This window comes from Lagenorhynchus albirostris, chromosome 16, assembly GCF_949774975.1.
Source record: "Lagenorhynchus albirostris chromosome 16, mLagAlb1.1, whole genome shotgun sequence".
In the NCBI taxonomy this organism is placed as follows: Eukaryota; Metazoa; Chordata; class Mammalia; order Artiodactyla; family Delphinidae; genus Lagenorhynchus; species Lagenorhynchus albirostris.
The window spans coordinates 55,847,697-55,869,127 of record NC_083110.1 but is presented as its reverse complement, the minus strand read 5'-3'; the positions used below and the strand labels follow the sequence as shown (position 1 = coordinate 55,869,127).

The 21,431-nt window shown below is 40.8% G+C and overlaps 1 protein-coding gene and 1 pseudogene across 1 annotated transcript in view; one reads left to right on the top strand and one right to left on the bottom strand.

Annotated features, from left to right (window-relative positions):
• Positions 1 to 613: 613 nt before the first annotated feature.
• ENTPD7 (ectonucleoside triphosphate diphosphohydrolase 7) overlaps positions 614 to 21,431 on the bottom strand; it is a 37,866-nt gene continuing 17,048 nt past the window's right edge. The window contains exons 6-13 of the mRNA XM_060126624.1: positions 19,990 to 20,093; positions 18,058 to 18,114; positions 15,540 to 15,673; positions 11,351 to 11,517; positions 8,919 to 9,243; positions 6,368 to 6,453; positions 4,506 to 4,667; positions 614 to 3,024 (exon numbers count right to left, since the gene is read on the bottom strand). Of these exons, the coding sequence (XP_059982607.1) occupies positions 2,793 to 3,024; positions 4,506 to 4,667; positions 6,368 to 6,453; positions 8,919 to 9,243; positions 11,351 to 11,517; positions 15,540 to 15,673; positions 18,058 to 18,114; positions 19,990 to 20,093 (1,267 nt within the window). The 3' untranslated portion in view covers positions 614 to 2,792. The remainder of the gene's footprint in view (positions 3,025 to 4,505; positions 4,668 to 6,367; positions 6,454 to 8,918; positions 9,244 to 11,350; positions 11,518 to 15,539; positions 15,674 to 18,057; positions 18,115 to 19,989; positions 20,094 to 21,431) is intronic.
• On the top strand, positions 9,721 to 10,304 carry LOC132507332 (receptor-binding cancer antigen expressed on SiSo cells-like; annotated as a pseudogene).

The window sequence follows — 21,431 nt, the reverse complement described above, 5'->3', positions numbered from 1 at the left end:
AAACAGGGTTAAAGGGAAGATAGACTGTCTGATTCTATAAGTAAGAATATTTCATTTTGAGAAAGTAATATATATAACTGGCACTCAGCAAGGGATAAATGGCTTCTGTTTCTAGCTAATGAGATTTGATTTAAAATTTTTAATTGGGAGCAATGGACGAAGCTCAGGAACCAGAACCAGGAGCAAATACTCAGTTTTTCTGAGGGGTATGACAAAAATTCGTCCTTCTTATTTTTATACCATGGAACTCTAAGATGCCTTACTCACTGCAGTAGACAAGCCTAGATCCTATAATATTAAAATAATAAAAGGATATAACACTAAAAAAATTCAGGGCTTCCCTGGTGGCGCAGTGGTTGAGAGTCCGCCTGCCGATGCAGGGGACACGGGTTCGTGCCCCGGTCCGGGAAGATCCCACATGCCGCGGAGCCGCTGGGCCCGTGAGCCATGGCCGCTGAGCCTGCGCGTCTGTAGCCTGTGCTCCGCAATGGGAGAGGCCACAACAGTGAGAGGCCCGCGTACCGCAAAAAAAAAAAAAAAAAAAAATCAAAGACTAATTAAAATAAATTAAGAAATACATTTATATGGAAAAAATGATAAACAGATATCCTGAGTTTCTCAACTATAAAAAGAACATAATAATCTGAAAGGTTATCATGATGAGCAAATAATATACATAAAATTCTTAAAGATGTGTCTGGTACACAATAAGTGCTTTGCAAATGGTAGCTATTATCATAGCCAGGATGAAGAATAACTTTTGAGCTCATTAGATTGGACTAATCACCACCTCCTCCATGCTTCAGTTTCATTCTGAGCATACAGATGTGATCACTGTTAGCCAACTAGGCAGCTTTTGAGATCTTTGACTAGATCACACAAGAAAACCAAAAATAGTATTTGGAAACCAAGGTGAGGGGAAAAGAGTTACCTGAGTAGGCAATGGCTAGCAAAATATATTATGACATTATTTATAAGCAGCATTCATAAGGCAAGGGGTCACTCACAGTACAAAGATAAGAAGTCAAAGAAAACCAAGGCAATTTAGAAATCTTAAAGATTAAAGGAAGCTGTGACATAAGCCCTAATGAAAAGTAAAAAGTACTTCCAAAGGAACCTGTAAGACTCTTTGCTGGAACCATTTTTATCTAATTTGAAAACAATTCAAGACTCATGATCTTTTCACCTACCAACCAAGAGTCAGTATACTTATTTTCAACCCAGTATAGTTCTAGGAGGATTTGGATTTATTTTTCTTGGTTTTATGAAGCGCTTAATTCCTTTCTGCTCCCAGTATGGAATTTATTTTTTAAGAATTCCACTTTCTTTTCCCTTTAAAGTCAAGGACCTTTCCCCTACTCATGTAATCCTAGAACTCAAAGCTGACAAAAAAGAAAACTGTTTTAACTCTGGGAGCATATTCTTGGGCAGGACATTTAAGGCTACATAGAGGAATGGTTATTAACGTATAAAGAAGGTTCCACGGGGATGAAAAAGAAATCCTTGTGCAATTTGAAGGCTAAATGCATAGAAAAAGCAAAGCTCCTGAAGGGTAGGAGATAAAAATGTAATTACTATGGCTTTTCCTCTCTCCCCATTAATGGAAATGCTGTTTATGACTGAGAAATCTCTTAAAAAAGATTCTGAAAGTTGCCAGGTAGATTATTAACAGATTTATCTGTTTATTCCAAAGTTTGGGATTTGCTTCTTTTCAAATATTCCAAGAGTCAAACTGAGAGAACGTCTGTTTCTCAGAAAAACATTAATAAATAAGAGCTTGGATTTATTGCCTTTGTCCACTCTCCTGATACTGTTCTTTCCTTCTTTAAAAACAATCCAAATGCATCCCTTCCCAAACTGCATATTGATCTTAGCAGTGAAATAAAGGAACTCTTTTTTTTTGAATCTTCCCACATAAGGACTCATAAAAATAGGCCTAGAGGACAGTGACCTGAAACCAGAAAAATCTAGGCCTCCAATTCCCATCACAGTCTCTCCAACCCTACAAGCACACTTAAGGTTCAAAAAGAAAAATTAATGCCCAAACAGCCTGTGAGGCACATAGACATGGAAAAATTTTCTATCCTGGTCTTACCAGGCATCAGATAACACACTGTTAAAATCGTCAATGGACCATTCATTTAGAAAGGGTTCTAACCTTTTAAAATCACGAACTAACATCAGCAACAGTATGTCGGGGATCTTGGACCACACTCACAATGGCTTCTTTGTGGAGTAAGCAAAGAAGCTGTGTTATTTTGGTTGCCTGGAAATTCTTATTTGTTCCGCTGAACTGCAAAGATCTTGGATCCCTATTAAAGGCTGTGGATCTCCACATAAGTGATATCTCTGTTACAGAGAAAGAAGGGGCTGCTGCACTTGCTAGAATGTCTTCGGCTTTGAATCAGATGCTCCAAGTTTGGTTTCAACCAGACTTCCAGTGTGCCCAATGCCAAACTTCAAGCTTTAAGCAAGGGGAGAAACGTCTAGATCCCAGGAGCACACCAAATCACTCAGATAAAGGAGTAGAAGCATGCTTCAATTGGACTAAAGTTGGTTCCCTTTGTTAGCACCAATCTCTCATTTAGTTCTTCACAGACTAAATTACAGCTTCTCTCAGAGAAGAGGACCTGGATATTGAGAATGAATTAAAGTAGGTATTAAAGTAGAAATTTCAAGGCCAAATATCCACAAAGTCAGGCAAAGCAGCATCTGAGGCCAGTACCAGAAAGTGGTGGAATTCAATGGGCAGCAATTCTGAATACTTGAGTTCCCCTAGAACCTGTCCAGCCTCATGGCCCAACCTGTACCCCAATCATGGGCACCACCTCCTCGATCCACAGTAAGTCCAATGGGGTTGAGGCTCGACTTTGTCGGTGGTGAATTCGGCGTAGCCGCAGAAGGTACAGGATGATGGCCAGTAGCACCACCAGGATACAGGCAAAGAAAAGATAGTGGTTGTACACAAAGGAGAGACGGAACCAGCTACCATGGGCTTGTCGGGCACCTTCCTGCCGTAGCTCCCTAAGGAAGAAGGTGGAAAGAAATGTTAGTTTAGGAGAGAAATATTTATGCCAATTTAAAAGGCCCAGAGGTTTTACCCATTTACTCCATCCATGTAAACATGCTATAATACCAGCTCCACAGAGCAAGCAAAGCTGAAGCATGTCCCCAGGCCCAGAGCTGGTGTGTGTGATTCCTTCTGTACCTTCCTTTCCCCGGCCTAGAGGCAGCCTCACAGGCCTACCCGCTCTAGAATCTGGAGGCAAAATTAGAAGCCAAAGAAATGAACAGCAAGACAAGACCGGTCATCTGTCAAATAAGTCTTAGCAGTGACCCCATACCACCCTGGCCTACACAGTTTGTAAATATGGTGCGAATGAGTAGGGCGGCCACTGAATCTAATCAAGAAATCAGAGCATATCTAAATCTTAAAAAAAAAAAAAAAAGGATTTATCTAGAGAAAGCTGTCACTTAATCAAGCGTATTGTAAACCGAAGAAAAAATAGACATGTAAACCTAAGTGCAGTGATCTGTCTAGAACAGAAGCCCTTCTCTCATGGTCCAGATACCAGATCCATTTTCATTCTGTTTGACCTGCAGTGTTTTTTAAAAATGTGAATCTCCAAACAGAAAGACCACAGATAAAATATGGATTTCTGGCTTCTCGACAAAGGAGAGCTGGCAGATGCTGGGACAGCACTTCTGCATGACGTAATCAGCCTTTTGTTTGGGGCACATACTCTCCAGTTCCCCACTTCTCTCACCCGCCTGGCTTCTATACTGAGTTTAAAGAAACAGGCACCAAAGATTAAGAGTTCATCTTAGTTTATTTAAAATAGTCCAGAGGAGAGAGCACCTAAAAATTATCCCAAATATCTTATGGTACATAAGAGCAAGACATCCCCTAAAAGCATCTCAGGTCCTTTGTTCTAATTCTGGCCCACCAAAAAGCCTTCCAAGTCAATGACATGATCTCTAGAGTGACTCTACCCATTAGGAAAGATTGCTGTATAGGAACAACATATCCCAGTCCTCTAGTCAGATAGAGATAGTTCCAGAGTAACTTTAGTTCATCAGTCAGTATCTTAGAAGTTGTTAGTAAGAGCTCAATTCTAAAGATTGATTTGTTGTAGATAAACAAAACTGAATTCCTGGGAACTCCCTGGCGGTCCAGTGGTTAGGACTTGGCGGTTTCACTGCCGAGGCCGTGGGTTCAATCCCTGGTCAGGGAACTAAGATCTCACAAGCCACATGGCACGGCCAAAAAAAAACCACTGAATTCCTGAAATTGCAAAGAAGAACATACTCCAGACCAATAATTCTCAGACTTCTTTGTTTCAACATGCCTGGTAAGTAATAGTAGTTTCACGTGGCAGTAATAAGGGGGGTTTGGGTGGGGTTTTTTTTGTTTTTTTGAGGGGGAGTTTACTTAAGAAACCTATTTTGAGGCACCAACTAACATCCTCTGAGCTCAAGATGCCAGCTTGGTCAGTCCACTTTACCTGAGTGGTAAGAAGCGTGTTTTATACAAAATGGCTCCCAGTGTCCACTGAACCTCTCGGTCATAGACCAGTTGGGCTGTCTGCAGATTTGGGTAGTCATAGGGAAAGTGGAATCCTTCATGAAGAACTTGGTACATCCAAGCTGACTTAAAACACTGATATCTGTGTGACAAAAAATAATTAATTTTTTTTAAAGAAGGAAAAGAGGGACTTCCCTGGTGGTACAGTGGTTAAGAATTCGCCTGCCAACGCAGAGGACGTGGGTTTGAGCCCTGGTCCGGGAAGATCCCACATGCTGCGGAGCAGCTAAGCCTGTGCGCCACAACTACTGAGCCTGTGCTCTAGAGCCTGCAAGCCACAATTACTGAGCCTGTGTGCCACAACTACTGAAGCCCGCACGCCTAGTGCCTGTGCTCCACAATAAGGGAAGCCACCGCAATGAGAAGCCTGCGCACCGCAACGAAGAGTAGCCCCCGCTCGCCGCAACTAGAGAGAGCCCGCACGCAGCAACGAAGACCCAATGCAGCCAAAAATAAAAATAAATTTTTTTTAAAAAAAGAAGAAAAAGAAAAAAAAAAGAATTGAAATGCTTTCTGCATATTCCCACTAGATGTCAAAAAGACCTCTCTTTCCCCGTTTCACCTTCCTCACCTCTAGGTGGAGCCAAATCTGAGCCTCCTTTATGTTAACGTTTACCACAAAAGGGAAGAACACCTCTATGCAATGTAACAACACTATTGTGAGTACGTTTTCCTTTTCTTTTTCTTTCTTTTTTTTCTAACAGCTCTTATCTTCAGGGAGAATGCTGAAATATCTACAAATATGATGTTTTGGATTTGCTTCAAAATGACTGAATTGTGGGGTGGGAAAACAGATGAAACAAGAGGGCTGGAAGCTGACAGCTATTAGGAGAGAAGCTGGGTGACAGATATTCAGGAGTTCATTAAACTGTTCTATATTTGTTTATGTTTAAATTTTTTTTAACTAAAACATTTACAAAATGGGAGGACTGATGAACCAAACTGGCAAAATATTGATATGTGTTGAAGCTGGGTGACAGTTACACGTGGGTTTCTGTTACTGTTCTTTCTACTTTTCTGCATGTTTGATATTTTAATAAAAATTTAAAAATAAAAAGACCACCACTTTTGATTTAAAACCACTTGGAGAGAACACTTTTTGGTAACCACCAGTTTCCCTTGGCTTCACTAAAATAAGCTCACTATTTTGGCCTCTACGCTTCAGAAAAGCAAAATCTGAAATAACCAAATTCTCCTTCAACATAAAATCCAATCTGTACTATCACTCGCTCTCTTTCATTCATTGTTCATACACTTTTTAAAAAAATTTAATTTAATTTAATTTTTTTGGCTGTGTTGCATCTTCATTGCTGCGCACAGCCTTTCTCTAGTTGCGGCGAGCGGGGTCTACTCTTTGTCACGGTGCTTGGGCTTCTCATTGTGGTGGCTTTTCTTGTTGTGGAGCACGGGCTCTAGGCACATAGGCTTCAGTAGCTGTAGCACGGGGGCTCAATAGTTGTGACATGCGGGTCCTAGAGTGCATGGGCTTCAATAGTTGCAGCATGTGGGCTCAGTAGCTGTGGCACGCAGGCTCTAGGGTGCGTGGGCTTCAGTAGTTGTGGTGCACGGGCTCAGTAGTTGTGGCTCGCAGGCTCTAGGGCGCAGGCTCAGTAGTTGTGGTGCACGGGCTTAGTTGCTCCGTGGCATGTGGGATCTTTCCGGACCAGGGCTTGAACCCACGTCCCCTGCATTGGCAGGCGGATTCTTAACCACTGCACCACCAAGGAAGTCCTGTTCATACATTTTAAAGCCACATCTAAGGGAGAAAAGGAAGTTACTTACTTGAGTCGATGCTCATCTGCATGTGATGAAAAGAGGCCATTCTTGAATCTCTGAGTGAGTACTGACCAAGCCATGCCACAGTAATCCTGGAACAACCACAGAGAAATGGTGCAACATGAAATGGGAGGCAAACTGTAAATCCGCCACAGTCATAGCTGTTCCATTTCTAAAGTTACTTGTGGGATACTAGTTGACAAAGGAAAACAGAAATGGCATATTCATTCACCAAACACAGTGCCAGGTCCTAGGCAAGGCAAGTCCCTGAACTCAGGCCACTGAGTGACTTGAGTTACCTGGGAATAGTCCTTTTTATTCCTATTACCTCCACGTTCACTACGAAGCCTGCCTGACATGGCTCCTGAGCCTCTTAGGCTTCAGATATGGGTAAGGTTAGGACCAGGAGTAGCAACATCAAAAGCCAAACAGAGCTTCATTCTATCCTATGTAGGACTGACATGAGTAGGTCAAACAGATGGAACAGAAAATGGTCAAAGATCTATCACTGGGACTTCCCTGGTGGCACAGTGGTTAAGACTCCGCCTGCCAATGCAGGGAACACAGGTTCAAGCCTTGGTCCGGGAAGATCCCACATGCCGCGGAGCAACTAAGCCCGTGCACCACAACTACTGAGCCTGCGCTCTAGAGCCCGTGAGCCACAACTACTGAGCCCGTGTGCCACAACTACTGAAGCCTGCGCGCCTAGAGCCTGTGCTCTGCAACAAGAGAAGCCACCGCAATGAGAAGCCCGCGCACCGCAACGAAGAGTAGCCCCCGCTCACCGCAACTAGAGAAAGCCCGCTTGCAGCAATGAAGACCCAATGCAGCCAAAAATAAAATAAATAAAATAAATTTATATTAAAAACAAAAAAGATCTATCACTGGCCTGCCTCTGTGTTGTAATTCTCACCAAAGGAATCATTCCTTTTGGTTTGTTCAGTGAACTAACATTTCCTGCATGTCTACTATATGCCAGGTGCTATTCTAGGTGCCAGGGGGATCCAGCAGTGAACAAAACAGACAAAAATTTCGTTCCTTACGAAGCTTACTTTCTAGTGGTGGGGGACAGACAATAACCAAATATACATGCATACATACATACATGTACACATAAATACACAGAGTGGGTTAGATGATGTAAGTGCTCATGGGAAAAATAAAGCAGGAAAGGGAAATAGGTAATATTGGGGAGGGCTGCAATTTTGTATAGGATGGCCAAGGAAGGTGTCACTGGGACGATAACAGTTGAGTCAAAGTTAAAAAAATAAAGGGCAAACGAAATCATCTTTTACCTAGGAAAGAAAACATATTAAGCCACTAGCAGTTTGGGCAAGTAATAACCTGAGCCCTTTGATGTTCAAGGGAATAGGATTTGAGGAAGTTTTAAAATGAGAGAAAGATTCAGGCTATGGACGCTTAGGGGACGCTGGAAAGGAAAGGGAATATGAGGGTATTCCTAGAGGCAAGGGCAAATACAAACCAGGTTTTCCTCAATATTTCTTAGGGACTGCCTTTAGAGAACAGAATAGTACAAACACTGCAGATATTATTCCTTTTGGAAGCCTTATACCAAGCGAACCTTAGAGAATTCTAAGAAAGCAGAAGGGAAAGAATAAAAAATATAAGAGAGGACAGATCTCCCCATAAATTTTTCTGATAAAAGAGACAGATAGGGCTTCCCTGGTGGCGCAGTGGTTGAGAGTCCGCCTGCTGATGCAGGGGACACAGGTTCGTGCCCCGGTCCAGGAGGATCCCACAAGCCGCGGAGCGGCTGGGCCCGTGAGCCATGGCCGCTGAGCCTGTGCATCCGGAGCCCGTGCTCCGCAACGGGAGAGGCCACAGCAGAAAGAGGCCCGCGTACCGCAAAAAAAAAAAAAAAAAAAAAAAAAGAGACAGATATACAAAAATTAAAAAGAGATGAATCCAAATTAAAGCAGACACTGTAGAAAGCTAGCTAAACTTTTACCTGTCCAAATAACTAATGTTTTAAACCTATAAGATGCTTAAGTCCTAAATGTGCTCTAAGTGCATGTTTACTTCTTCTGCAATTTAAATGCACTATCAGTGCTTTTTGCAACATCTTTTTAATATTCTAAGTGACCTTATACCATCCTTAAAACTCAAGGTAAGAAAATGAAAGTGGACTTGCCCACCTGTGTGACATCATCTCCAAAAGCACATTACACCTGGGAACAACCAGTAAGGGAAAAATACCTGGAGATGACACTTTTGTCCACAAACATTAATTAAGACTATTGGAAAGCTGGAGGAAAAACCATTAACCACCATGACAATATTAGACCTGGGTGATAATTTGGGTAATAGGACACCCGTGGAAACCTAAGCTTAATTAATTAGAAGGCAGTATAGCACAGCAGGTTCCTTAACTTCTCAAAGTCCACCTCCTCATCTGTAAAATGAGGGCTCACAGGGCTCCTGCCAAGAATCCAGTGAGATCATGCATGCAAAGCCCTTCGCACGGCATCTGGTACAAAGTCAGGCGTACAATAAATGGCTGCTGCCAGGATGAGTCACTTTATTATTAACAATTTACCTGAGCAGCCTTGGCAAACGTTGGCCCGTGGTAGCGGCCACCGATGCGTAACACATCCTCTGTACAGTAAAAGAACTCGGAGAAACCGTAGAACTCGCTGTTGTTGAAGTCAATGGGTGACTGGTAGATGCCATTCAGTGAGGCCTGGCTGGTGCTGGAGCGAGCCAACAGGGGGCTCAGCATGGCCCCACAAGCCACCCAGTCCCCTCTTCCTCGGACATGAAGGACCTGGCTGTTCCTTTCCACCACATCTGTGAGTCCCACAGGCAGGCAGGGATCGAGAAATGGATTGTCAGGACTCAGACCTGTCTTCTGGCCCAGCAACCTGTCACAATGACAAAAACAAACAAAACACATCACTACTGTACTCAGCCTCCTCTAAGATGCTTCCCAGATATCTTGTTATCTTTATACATGACACCCCTAAAAACAAGGATGGAGTGTTACCACGTAGTTGTGTCACGTGAACATTTAAATTATGCCAATTCAATTTAGAAAAAGAAAGAAATATGGCAGTGATTTTGTTCAACCTTTTAGTCAACATGTATATTTCCCAATGTATAGTGAAATTGGAGATGTGAATCTGCTGTTCTCCCTCTGGTCTTCATTCCCATTTGCCTCTTAAAAGTGAAAAGATCTCACCATTCTGAGCGCAATTCTAACGTTTAAAAAAACAACTGGGAGGAGGTGAAGTGGGAAGGGCTGAGGAGTGTCCTGAGGCAGGGACCATGGCAGTGGTGCAGTGGCGATGGGTGGCAAAAGTGACCGAGTACATGCCCAGCTCTGAGGGGGAAGGGAGGGGCAGGTTTTGATTCCCACCATGGCCATCACACAGCTCTGATTAATTAAAGTCTGTACTTGTCTAGCAACAGTATTCTCATTCCTAAAGAGATTAATATGCAGATCTGGCCAAAGATGGAAATTAAGTAGAGACCAAATAACTTGGTCAACTACAGTTAATTACTCATCAGTTCCTAAGACAAATGTTGAAGAGTGGACTTCCTGGGATGAAGATGCACCCACAAGTGGAGAGACTGAAGGAGGGAATGGGAATGCGGCAACACAACAAAATGCTTTGGAAGAAGTGGAACCTACTTTAAAGATATGACACCACCTATAAGGAAAACTCAGAAAATTATTAAAAAGAGAGAAACATTAAGTTTTAACATCCCAGGAAGCACAGGTTTCTCTATAGATTAGTAGATACACAAGATGAGTAATCAATCTTCTGAACTAGGTAACTTAGATACATGGTAAAAAAAAAATACCAATGCATGAGAAGAAGATGATGCAGCCTCTTCCGAGGTAGCAAAAAACATGATAACAGAGATAAAAGAGCAGCAAAACAACAAAGGAAGGAAATGGAAGAGGAAGCACAGTGGCTAAAGTTGGTGTGAGACTTTCATAGTAATTGTTCTTCAGATGCCATAGTGTCAGCAGGAGTGATCTGAACTCCATAATCCAAGCAACATTTGTATGGATTTAAGAGTACTTTCAGAATACAAACACACTGCTTGGTTTTAATGCATTCATCAATCATCCAGATAACAGGATTCTCCCAAAGCACCTTGAACTCTTAGGAGTTTAGACTCAGAAAAACAAAAAAGACTTATGAGACAATATTTTCTTTAACATGCTCCCAATATAAGGCAATTGACTACTATAGAGAAATTATTACAAATGGGATAAACCAGTAGCTCTTCAAGCCACTGTTTCCAGCTAAACAAATGGGGGTAAATAGTTTTATGGTGGAAAAGAACTCTGCTATTATGCTTTCCTTTAATGTGCATAATGATAAAAATAATTTTAAATGCTAAAAAACCCACAACTATTTGTACATTATGGTCTAAATACTTCATCTGGTACACAATGAAGAATCAGTGGTCTGTCCAATGCTAGAGGAAAAAATGTCTATTCTGGACTTAAAGAGAGTATTTTAAAGGCTAATTTTAACTACTATTTTAAAGGCTAATTTTGATTAAGATACTTTTAATCTTTTATGCACACTATGGAACTTTAAGTCCCACGTAAGATGCAACTCCACTGTAATTCAGAAAACATGTCCTGCACACTTCCATGTATTGATAGAATGAACTTCCAGTAGCTACATTGCACTGCACAACTTAAATTGGTGACTTAATTGATCTCACTTATCCTGTGATACCATGTCTGAAGATGGGCACAGCAAGAAGTCACCACAATAAGCCACTGTACATTTTTGAGTCTTAATAACAAAGATTAGAAGGCACTCTCAAGCAGATCAAGTGGGACTACTAATAGAGGGTCTCTAAAAGATGCTACCCCATTGGCAGGGGTGGTCAGAAAGGAGGAAGCAAGGACGTATCTATCTAGTAGGATGTAACCATTTTTTCCTAATATCTGCAGCCTGACAACATTCTATTTCAGAATCACAGATCCCATGTCAAACATACCTGTTTTTGTTAAGAGTTTCATTCATCACAAGGTCTTCATAGCGCTGCCGGGCAAAGTTGCCCCCGAATCCAAGAAAGGTTGTGACGTAAACCCTATACACATGTTCAGTGTGTTGCACATCACAGCCCAGGTTGAACTCGGCCAGCAAGATCTTCGCAGCTTCTTCCTATAATACGATGTAAAGGGAACTTTACTTTTGGTTGACTTCTAGAAAGGTGTGACATTGCTAATACACTAGATTTCATCTGCTATGACTACTCTTTAAAACGTCTTGTAGCATTCTTTCATCCTCACAGCATTATTTTAAACAAAGACATAAAATGACAAGACTACACAAAAAGGAACAAATCAGAGACTAAATAACAAATTAGAGACTAAAATACTTTCTGTAGTTAGACAGAAGGTAGAATCATTACAGATGATGTCATTATCTGGCGTGTACTTTTCTGATTTTCCAATTCTCCAAAATGGGAATGTACTATTTTTATAATCAAAAAAAAAATCCGGAGACACACAGTTTTTTGAGGCAGAAGCTTGGTGTGTCCCCCTAGTTTTTTGAGGCAGAAGCCTGGTGTGTCCCCCTTTGCTATCCTTTTCTACTTCACCCAAAAAGAAAAAAAAAATCCTTTGACAAAAATAAATTTAAGGAATTTGAGAGATCATCATGAGATCTATTCTATGGCTTTTTCTAAAACTATTTAAGATGCCTTAATATTCCCTGTGACAGATTTGAGGATTAGAAAAGTCCAATTTTATTGTACCTCTGTTTTTGTTTTTTTTTTGACTTCAGGTACAGAGGTTGAATTAGTCATATTCCTCAGTTCATGGCACACTATCATGGCAAAGCCCCACTTTTATTTTATTTATTTACTTCCTTTTATCCTCATACTCACTGCCATTCTGGCTCTTGCCACAGGCAATCATTCTAATGTGCTTAATATGTAGTATTTGTTTGTATGTATTGTTGCAAAATGGGATTGTTTTGAATGTATTTATTTTAAATTTCTGAAAATGCTACTGTGCCCAGCAATTCCACTCCTAGGTATATACTCAAGAAAACTGAAAACATGTCTACACAAAAATGTGTACATGAGTGTTCATAGCAGCGCTATCCATAATAGCCAAAAACTGGAAACAACCTAAATGTCCATCAGCTGATGAATGGATAAACAAAATGTGTCATGGTCACACAATGGAATGTTATTCAGCCAAAAAGGGAATAAAGTACTGATATCTGCTACAACATGGATAAGCCTTGAAAACTTTTGCTAAATGAAAGAAGCCTGACATAAAAGGCCACATATTTTATGGTTCCATAGGCAAATCCATAGGGACAGAAAGATTAATGGTTGTCAGGGCTGGGGAGAGGGGAATGGTGAGTAACTGCTAATGAATATGGGGCTTCTTCTTTTTTTTTTTTTTTTTTTTTTTGCGGTACGCGGGCCTCTCACTGTTGTGGCCTCTCCCGTTGCGGAGCACAGGCTCCAGACGCACAGGCTCAGCGGCCATGGCTCACGGGCCCAGCTGCTCCGCGGCACGTGGGATCTTCCCGGACCGGGGCACAAACCCGTGTCCCCTGCATCGGCAGGTGGACTCTCAACCACTGCGCCACCAGGGAAGCCCGGGGCTTCTTTTTGAGGTGATGAAATGTTCTGGAATTTGACAGTGGTGATTGCACAACTTTGTGAACGGTACAAAAAATTAGATATTTAGGATTATTTAAAATGTTTAAAGTGCTATTGTGTTATGTCTCTTTGTTTCTTTCCTTTCTTTACTAAGCACAAAGATCCATTATATTGCTATGTACACATCTAACTTGTTGCTTGCAAATATACTTTCTATACCAGTGTTGCTTTCTAAGTCTGCACACACACAAAAAGCCATTTGTTTAAGACTTTAAGGCTCAATGCCACCTGTCACTTATTCCTTAGTATCAGAACCATGCCTTCATTTTACCTGTTGAATACATACTAACAAATATAGACTAAACAGTCTCATAACCTAGTTCCCCAAATCTGCAACCCCACCACAGACAATCTCTTCTGAATGCCAAACCCACATTTTCAACATACCCAAAATTGAACTGCTTGGTGATAGGACTTCAGAGCTAGAGACCAGAAAGATACCCTCACCCAAACCATACCTGTGTGCTTAGCATCAACCCTGCCCTTTCCCCCGTGGTCTCTCTCTCTCAGTGACTAGGTTCTTCACCCTTCCAGTTACCTAAGCTGGACCCTCAGCATCTGGCCATCCCTTCCTGCCCTACCCACATCACCATGTTACACTGTTTTTTTACTCCAAAATATCCCTTGAAATCTGTCCCCTCCCTTCCATTTCCACTTACACTGTCTAGTTTAGCTCTTTAGCACTTCTCACCCAAGGTTCCCCAACCTACAGTTTTTTCTCCTGACACCAAAATTATTTTCTTAAAAAATAGATTGGGGGGCTTCCCTGGTGGCGCAGTGGTTGAGAATCTGCCTGCTAATGCAGGGGACACGGGTTCGAGCCCTGGTCTAGGAGGATCCCACATGCCGCGGAGCACCTAGGCCCGTGAGCCACAACTACTGAGCCTGTGCGTCTGGAGCCCGTGCTCCGCAACAAGAGAGGCCGCGATAGTGAGAGGCCCGTGCACCGCGATAAAGAGTGGCCCCCGCTTGCCACAACTAGAGAAAGCCCTTGCACAGAAACAAAGACCCAACACAGCAAAAATAAATTAATTAATTAATGTCAGATGCAGGCTTGTGACATCCTCTGTCACATAGGGGAGGATGTAGTCAGGCACCCGCAGATAAGCAAAGCTTTCACTTTAAAAAAAAAAAAGAAAAAAAAATAGATTGGAACTCAGTCACACAATTAACATATAGTCACAAAATTCAGAGCTGGGGACCTTCAGAGTTTAATTATTTCACAGATGATGAAACTTAGGCCCATATGACTGCCCTACTCAAAAACCTTTGCTGGTTCCCCACTGTCTACAGATAAAAAAGCCAAATCCCCTAGCATGGCACCCAAGACTCCTTATGATCTAACTTCATCTTATCTTCCCAGCCTTCCCTACTACCACACTTGAAAATCCCATACTGCAACAGGCTATTCATCATTACCTGGACATTCTGGGCTCTTTGCTGTTTTCTGTGCCTTTGTGCATACTGTCACCTCCATGCAGATGGCCTTCCCTCAACCTCCACTATGCAAAAGCCTGCTATCATCCAAGGCCCAGGTAAATACCTTACTTTCCACGAAGGCAGCATGGAAGGCTCCTATTCAAGCCTTTGCAAATGGGGTTGACCCTGCCAGTCCCCACATTGCTGTGGCTCTCTGTTTAGACCCAAGGTTCTCAACCAGAGGTGATTTTGCACCCCCAGGGGCATCTGGCAATGTCTGAAGACACTTTTAATTGTCAAAACTGGGAGTTTGGGGGAAGTACGGGCGTTGCTGCACCTGATAGAGGCCAGGGATGCTGCTGAACATCACATAATGCACAGAACAGCCCTCCACAACAAAGACGTATTCAGCCCCAAATGCCAATAGTGCCAATGATGAGAAACCCTGGTTTAGATCAAATTACAACACTGTCATGGTCTGCCTGTTATCACAGGCTGTCTCCACTGATAGATTATATGCTTTTGGGGGCAGTGTAACATGTCTTATTTCTTGCACATACTAGGTGCTAAAAAATGTTTTATTTCTTTTTCCTCTGTATGATGAAACTTCTCCCTCAAAATACATTTTTACATTCTAGTCAGGTAAGGAATAACAGAAGCACAAGGATGGAATCATCAGTAAAGGAAAGGGAATAACGTTTAATTAACAAGTATGTAATAAATACTGTACTCCAGGATTTATATTATCATGTTTAATCCTCAGGCAACTCTTCCAGATAAATAGTATAGTTATAATTGCTAAAATGTATTAAACGTTATTACGTGCTGGGCAGCTTGCTAAGGGCTTTATACACGTGGTATTATTTCATCCTCACAACTTTATGAAGTAGATACTATTATTATTCTCTTTTTACACACGAGGAAACTGAGGCTCAGAGAGGTAACCAACCCAAGATAACACAAGCTAGCAATGATCTGAACCAACATTTGGACCCAGGCCATTTGGTCTAAGTCCAAACATAGTGCCCTTCCTTCTCAAAGACTGGCATTCCTAGCCACTGAATTCCCCCAAAAGGTAAAATACCTGTTGTGGAGAAAGGACAGAAGTTGAGGTAGGAACTTCATAAGCAATTTGGAGAGAGGCTCCTCCCATATCCAGTATCCCTACTGTCCTTCTGCGTCCTGTTGCCAACTCCTGGGGAGCCTCGGCATCTGATTCTGAAATAAATAAGAGAACAGAAGGGGTCTAGTAATTGAAAGCCAAAATTAAGTTTAAAGGGAAAAAAAAACCAGAAATCCCTTAAAAAATTGAAAGCAAACTGAGATAAATTAATCTAACTGTGCCAACTATATATTATACAAAGAATTACTTTAAGTGACTTAAAACATGGTATTTTGACTATGTATCTCTTGTAGAATATATCTTAATGACAAAAGAAACAAATAAACTGCATTCCAGTAGTTTTACTGGTAATACATTATTGGTATTATTATTTTTAAACAATTAAACATATATTATGAAATAAAGTTAAATAAATGTTTATGTAAACAGCTTTAGGAACAAATATTCAGCATAAGAGAAAAAGGATTTGATTTTAATATAAAATGAAAGAAATTAAACAATAATCTTATAATCTTAAATATGAATCAGAACTATCACTATGAGATCATGATTTATTTTTCTTTTTAAAAAAATACAATTTCCTAGCTCTGTCCACTGAAAAGGCCTAGAAGCGATGATAATCCAGGAGCAATGAGCACCGCTGTTGTCTAGACCACAATCTCTAAACATCATTTTCCACTAAAAGAAACAAGGACTCCTTAAAAAAAATGGCTGATGCTAGGGTCTAAGAGTAGAAAAAACACAAGATGAGCATAGAATACCATCGTATGCCAATATGCCAGGGAAACAGAAAAGACTACCGGGATCATGTTTAAAGGGCACAAGAGCCAACTTAAATGTGCTCCTACCGGCCAAAGATGGTAAAATTTGAGCACCAAAAAGAATAATGATGTGATGGACTGCAATGCATCAAATAAATTAAAATCCGCAAGTTCATAAGGATACTGAAAAAAAAATTCACTGGTTACCTTCGGAAGTTGCTAGGACACCAGCTCATTATTCAAAAACTTGATAAATAAAAGCAAAGAATCAAGGGTTCCTTCTGTTTTTCCCGTAGGAACTATATTTCAGGATAACCAAATGGCTAATGAAGAAAATTTCATTATATAAAAATCCTAACTGTTAAATGCAGAAAGAATAACAGAATTAGAAAAATCACCATTCTGCAACCTCTAATGAGAAAACAAATCTAAGTAATGATCACAATTGGCTGCTATAACCATTAGGTGAAAAGTGGATAGAAAATTTTTATAACAGATCAGATCAGACTGACAATACCTGAACCCTGAACACCCGTTCAGTCTTATCATGACTAAAAGTAAGACAACCAGATATTACAAAACTCCTGATGTGATACAGCAGGAAACAGCACCACCTATGATTTATTCTTGCCAAAAGAACTGAATCTGAGTCTAATCAAGCTTCTATACCTAACCTACAGTTTACAGAACAAAAGCTGGGAAGGGGAGGAAAAACATGTTAAGGATCCCACAAAGATTCAGTCAACCAAAGCCAGAATGTGGCAAATTCATTCCATCAAGTGACCCCGTTTTGGCTGTTTTTTGGTTGTTGGGTTTTTGTTGTTGTTGTTGTTTGTTGAATGATTTGGAAAAAAGAGTTTGGGGGGAAGGTTAACTGTTATAGATTAAAAGAGACCTATCAATCAAATGTAATTTGTGATCTATGTTCAGATTCTGATCTGAACAAGACAACTACAAATAAATATTCTTGATACAATCGGGGAACTCTCTACCTGGGTATGAGATGGTTGTTATCAATACATGATATTAGGAATTGTTAACTTTGTTAAGTTTAAAAATGGAACTGAGGGGGAATTCCCTGTCTGTCCAGTGGTTAAGACTCCACGCTTTCACTGCTGAGGGCCCAGGTTCAATCCCTGGTTGGGGAACTAAGATCCCACAAGCTGCATGGCATGGTGCAGCAAAACAATTAAAAAAAAAAATCAAATAAAAATGGAACTGTGGATATTTTTGTTGGTTTGTTTTGAAACTCCTTACCTATTAGAGGTATTACTGAAGTACATGAAGACAAAGTGATTATGTGTGGTGTTTGCTTTTAAAAATCCAGTAGGGTTACAGCAGAAAATAACACAACATTGTAAAGCAATTATACTCCAATAAAGATATTAAAAAAAAATCCAGTAGGGAAAAAAACCTGTGTTGTATGGAAAGAGTGTGGGAACAAAACAATGGCAAATTGTTAATAACTGTTGAGACTAGGTAATGGGTTCATGGAGGTTCATTTTATTAATTACTCTACTTTTGTGAATGCCTGAAACTTTCCATATCAAAAAGTTAAAAAGAAATAAAAGAAAGCAAATTAGGACTGGGAAATGAAGCATCTTAAGTTTTGAAAAAAAAAAGAAAGAAAACTCAAAATTAGCACTTACATGCTACTGATAGGTTATGACATAAACCTTCAGCCCTTAGAATTGTCATAAGAAGACAATACTACTCACCATCCTCATGGTCGAATCTTCCCAAAACAAAGTTGATTCCAATCCATGCATAAACCCCTAAGTAAGAAATATAAAAGCCCTTGCTTAATTCTCTATTGCTATAGCATGTATATACCTCTCCCAGGGCTGCTCTTTTCCTCCTTTTCTTGGAAAAAAAGTGATAACCGTATTTTATTCCACACTCTCAGTGTATGAATTTAAAATCTTTTATCTTGTGATGTTTTTCCCTTTTAAAATTATTTGCATTTTCTAAATTTCTTACAATGAATAGGAATTAATGTATAAAAATAAACGTTAAAAGATAAAAATCTTGGAGTTGTAGTTCTGGGCAAGCACACCCACCCTGTCTCCCCACTGACTACAAGGATAAACTCTGGACAGAATACTTGGAGCAGCTTTCTGAGAACTCTGAAAGTAAATGATAGTGGACACACTGGGACAGAGATCAGACTTTAAAGGACCACCAAAACCATAGTGAGTTTCCCATTTTTCCCCCTCAGATACTTCCTGGCCTGGACTCAAAATCAGCTTGAAATACAAAAGTACGCACCAGATGTGGACAGAAAGAACTTCAAGACCTTGCTTTGTGGTCCAAGGATCAGAAAAGGGGACTCCAAAGGTTCAGAAAGAGTGGCAAGAAATTCCTTGCTTTTTAAAAAATTCTGTTCTCTCCTACCCCAGGCAATCCTGCAACAGCAGAGGTAGAGACTGGGTAGATGCCTAAACCTCTGAGAGATGTGAATCCTTCTTTCTGACCAGAGGAGCTACAGCCTCAAGAGCTGGGGCAAATCCCTATTGCTCTTTTTTTCTCCCTCTGTCCTCTACCACTTAGCCTTGGATATAGATGCAGTCATGGGAAATGCATGGCAGAGTGGGCAAATTAAATCCCTGGCTTTCTGACCTAAGGACCATGAAGGTGAACCTCAGGGAACCAGAAAGTATTGGGGAGACTGTGGAGAGTGGGGAATAAACTGGTGTAGGAACTCCTGGGCTCACATGCATGATCTGACTCTAAACAACATATCAAAGCTTTTGAGAACTGACATACTGGCTAGTCAACACATTTGTATGGGCTGTGCCCAGGTTCAGACAGGCCACTGGCTGGCACACACATGGGACAAATCCAAATAGCCGTGCCAAAGCTTTGAAAAATGAATCAGCAGAATCACAGCCCACAGAAGCCAGGTCAGAACTTAAGGCTTGAACCTAACCAGTCTGCTAAGACAAAAATTAACATTCTCTTTATGATTGAAACAAGACCCAGGGTCTAACAATGTAATATTCAAAATATCCAGGATACAATATAAAATGACTTGTCAGGGCTTCCCTGGTGGTGCAGTGGTTGAGAGTCCGCCTGCCGATGCAGGGGACACGGGTTCGTGCCCCGGTCCGGGAAGATCCCACATGCCGCGGAGCGGCTGGGCCTGTGAGCCATGGCCGCTGAGCCTGCACGTCCGGAGCCTGTGCTCCGCAACGGGAGAGGCCACAACAGTGAGAGGCCCGTGTACCGCAAAAAAAAAAAAAAAAGACTTGTCATACAAAGAACTAGGAAAATCTCAACCTTTCCAATCTCAAGGGAAAAGATGCCGACCCTGAGATGACACAGGTGTTGGAATTATCAAATAAAGCAGCTATACAGCCAGGAAATAAGAGCAGTCTTCCAATGAATGGAAAGATAAGAGTCTCAGCAAAGAAATGGAGTAAAACCAAACGGGAATTTTAGGACTGAAAAAGGCAATACTGAGATTGAAAAAGGTGAATCTTTTCCTTTATGTGAACTGCAACTAGAAGACAAAAGATTTTCTGTTTTTCAAGAAATTGAAACATAATTCATCATACAGGCCACATTTGGGCTACATGAGAACATGCATTCAACTCCACCCCAAAACTACAAACCCCAAGTGCAAGCTTTTACTCCTCAAGGCCCAATACCTTCCTGCTTCCCAGAGATCACTTCTGCCTGAGACTGAGAAAAGAGGAAGTCAAACTCCAGAGGTAAATCTTTCACTAGATCAGCCAAGATAGCCAACTGCTTCCTGCAAGAAAGAACAAAAAACCTGAGTTAATGGTTAAACTCTCTTCTCACAAACAACCTCAACTTGACCTTCTACTTAGCCTTGTTAGACCTCACTGTTCACCTACCCAAGACACTTGATCCCTGCTTCTGTTTGGTACCCCCTTCGAGATTTCAAAGGTTTAAAATTACTCAAAATATAGTCTCCTCAGGGCAGGAATAAAGACATAGACATAGCGAATGGACTTGTGGACTCAGGGCGGGCAGGGTGGGGGGAAGCTGGGGCAAAGTGAGAGTAGCATCGACATATATACACTACCGAATGTAAAATAGTTAGCTAGTGGGAAGCAGCAGCATAGCACAGGGAGATCAACTCAGTGCTTTGCGATGACCTAGACGGGTGGGATAGGGAGGGTGGGAGGGAGATGCAAGAGGGAGGAGATATGGGGATATATGTATGCATATGGCTGATTCACTTTGTTGTATAACAGAAACTAACACAGTATTGTGAAGCAATTATACTCCAATAAAGATCTATTTAAAAAAAAAGTATAGCCTCCTTCTTAAAAGGCAATATGGTAACAGTAATACTTATCCTTTATACAATGTTACAATTCAAATAGTATTAAAAGATGAGACTATGGTTCTATGCCTCTCACAGGCTAAGTATGGATAAGCTACAGGAAACTGAAACACAGTTTCATAATCTATAAAACAGATGTAATTACGTTATTCCTAACCACTATGAAAGGAGGCTGTTAATTTGAGGAACACAATCTCATCCTTAGATCTCACACAATACAGAAAAAGTGTCTCACATCACCACGTAAGAAGCACTGTTTGGCCCACAAATTTTTACATGATCCTTTACATTAACAATGAACTTTTAAACCTCCTTTTCCATATTTCAAAGGTTGATTTTTTTTTTCTTTATAAAAATCTTATCATTTGGAAAACCCAGACCAGGATCAAAATCCAAAGGTCATAATTTGGGGATGACGCTTGAAGCTTAGTATCTACAGCGCTGTTTTGTCCTCTAAAGTTTTATGTTATTAGTATTATCAGATAAAAACAAGCAAAGAAACAAAGCTAGAAGTAATCATATAAATCTAGAGACAATGCTGGTTAAAAATAAGAGCAGTTATCTTGGATTTTTTAAATTACTCATTACAAAAATATTCTGCTGGCTATCCTGGTTGCCAGCATGACTTGGTGAAGAATGTTATTAGCACTTGAAAGTGAAAATTACATTTAAAGTAATAATCTTCCAATATATAACGTCATTGTTATACACAAGAAATTATTATGATAAAAATTTCATATGGGGAACTAGAGGTGCTATTTTGCCCTCCTTATTGGA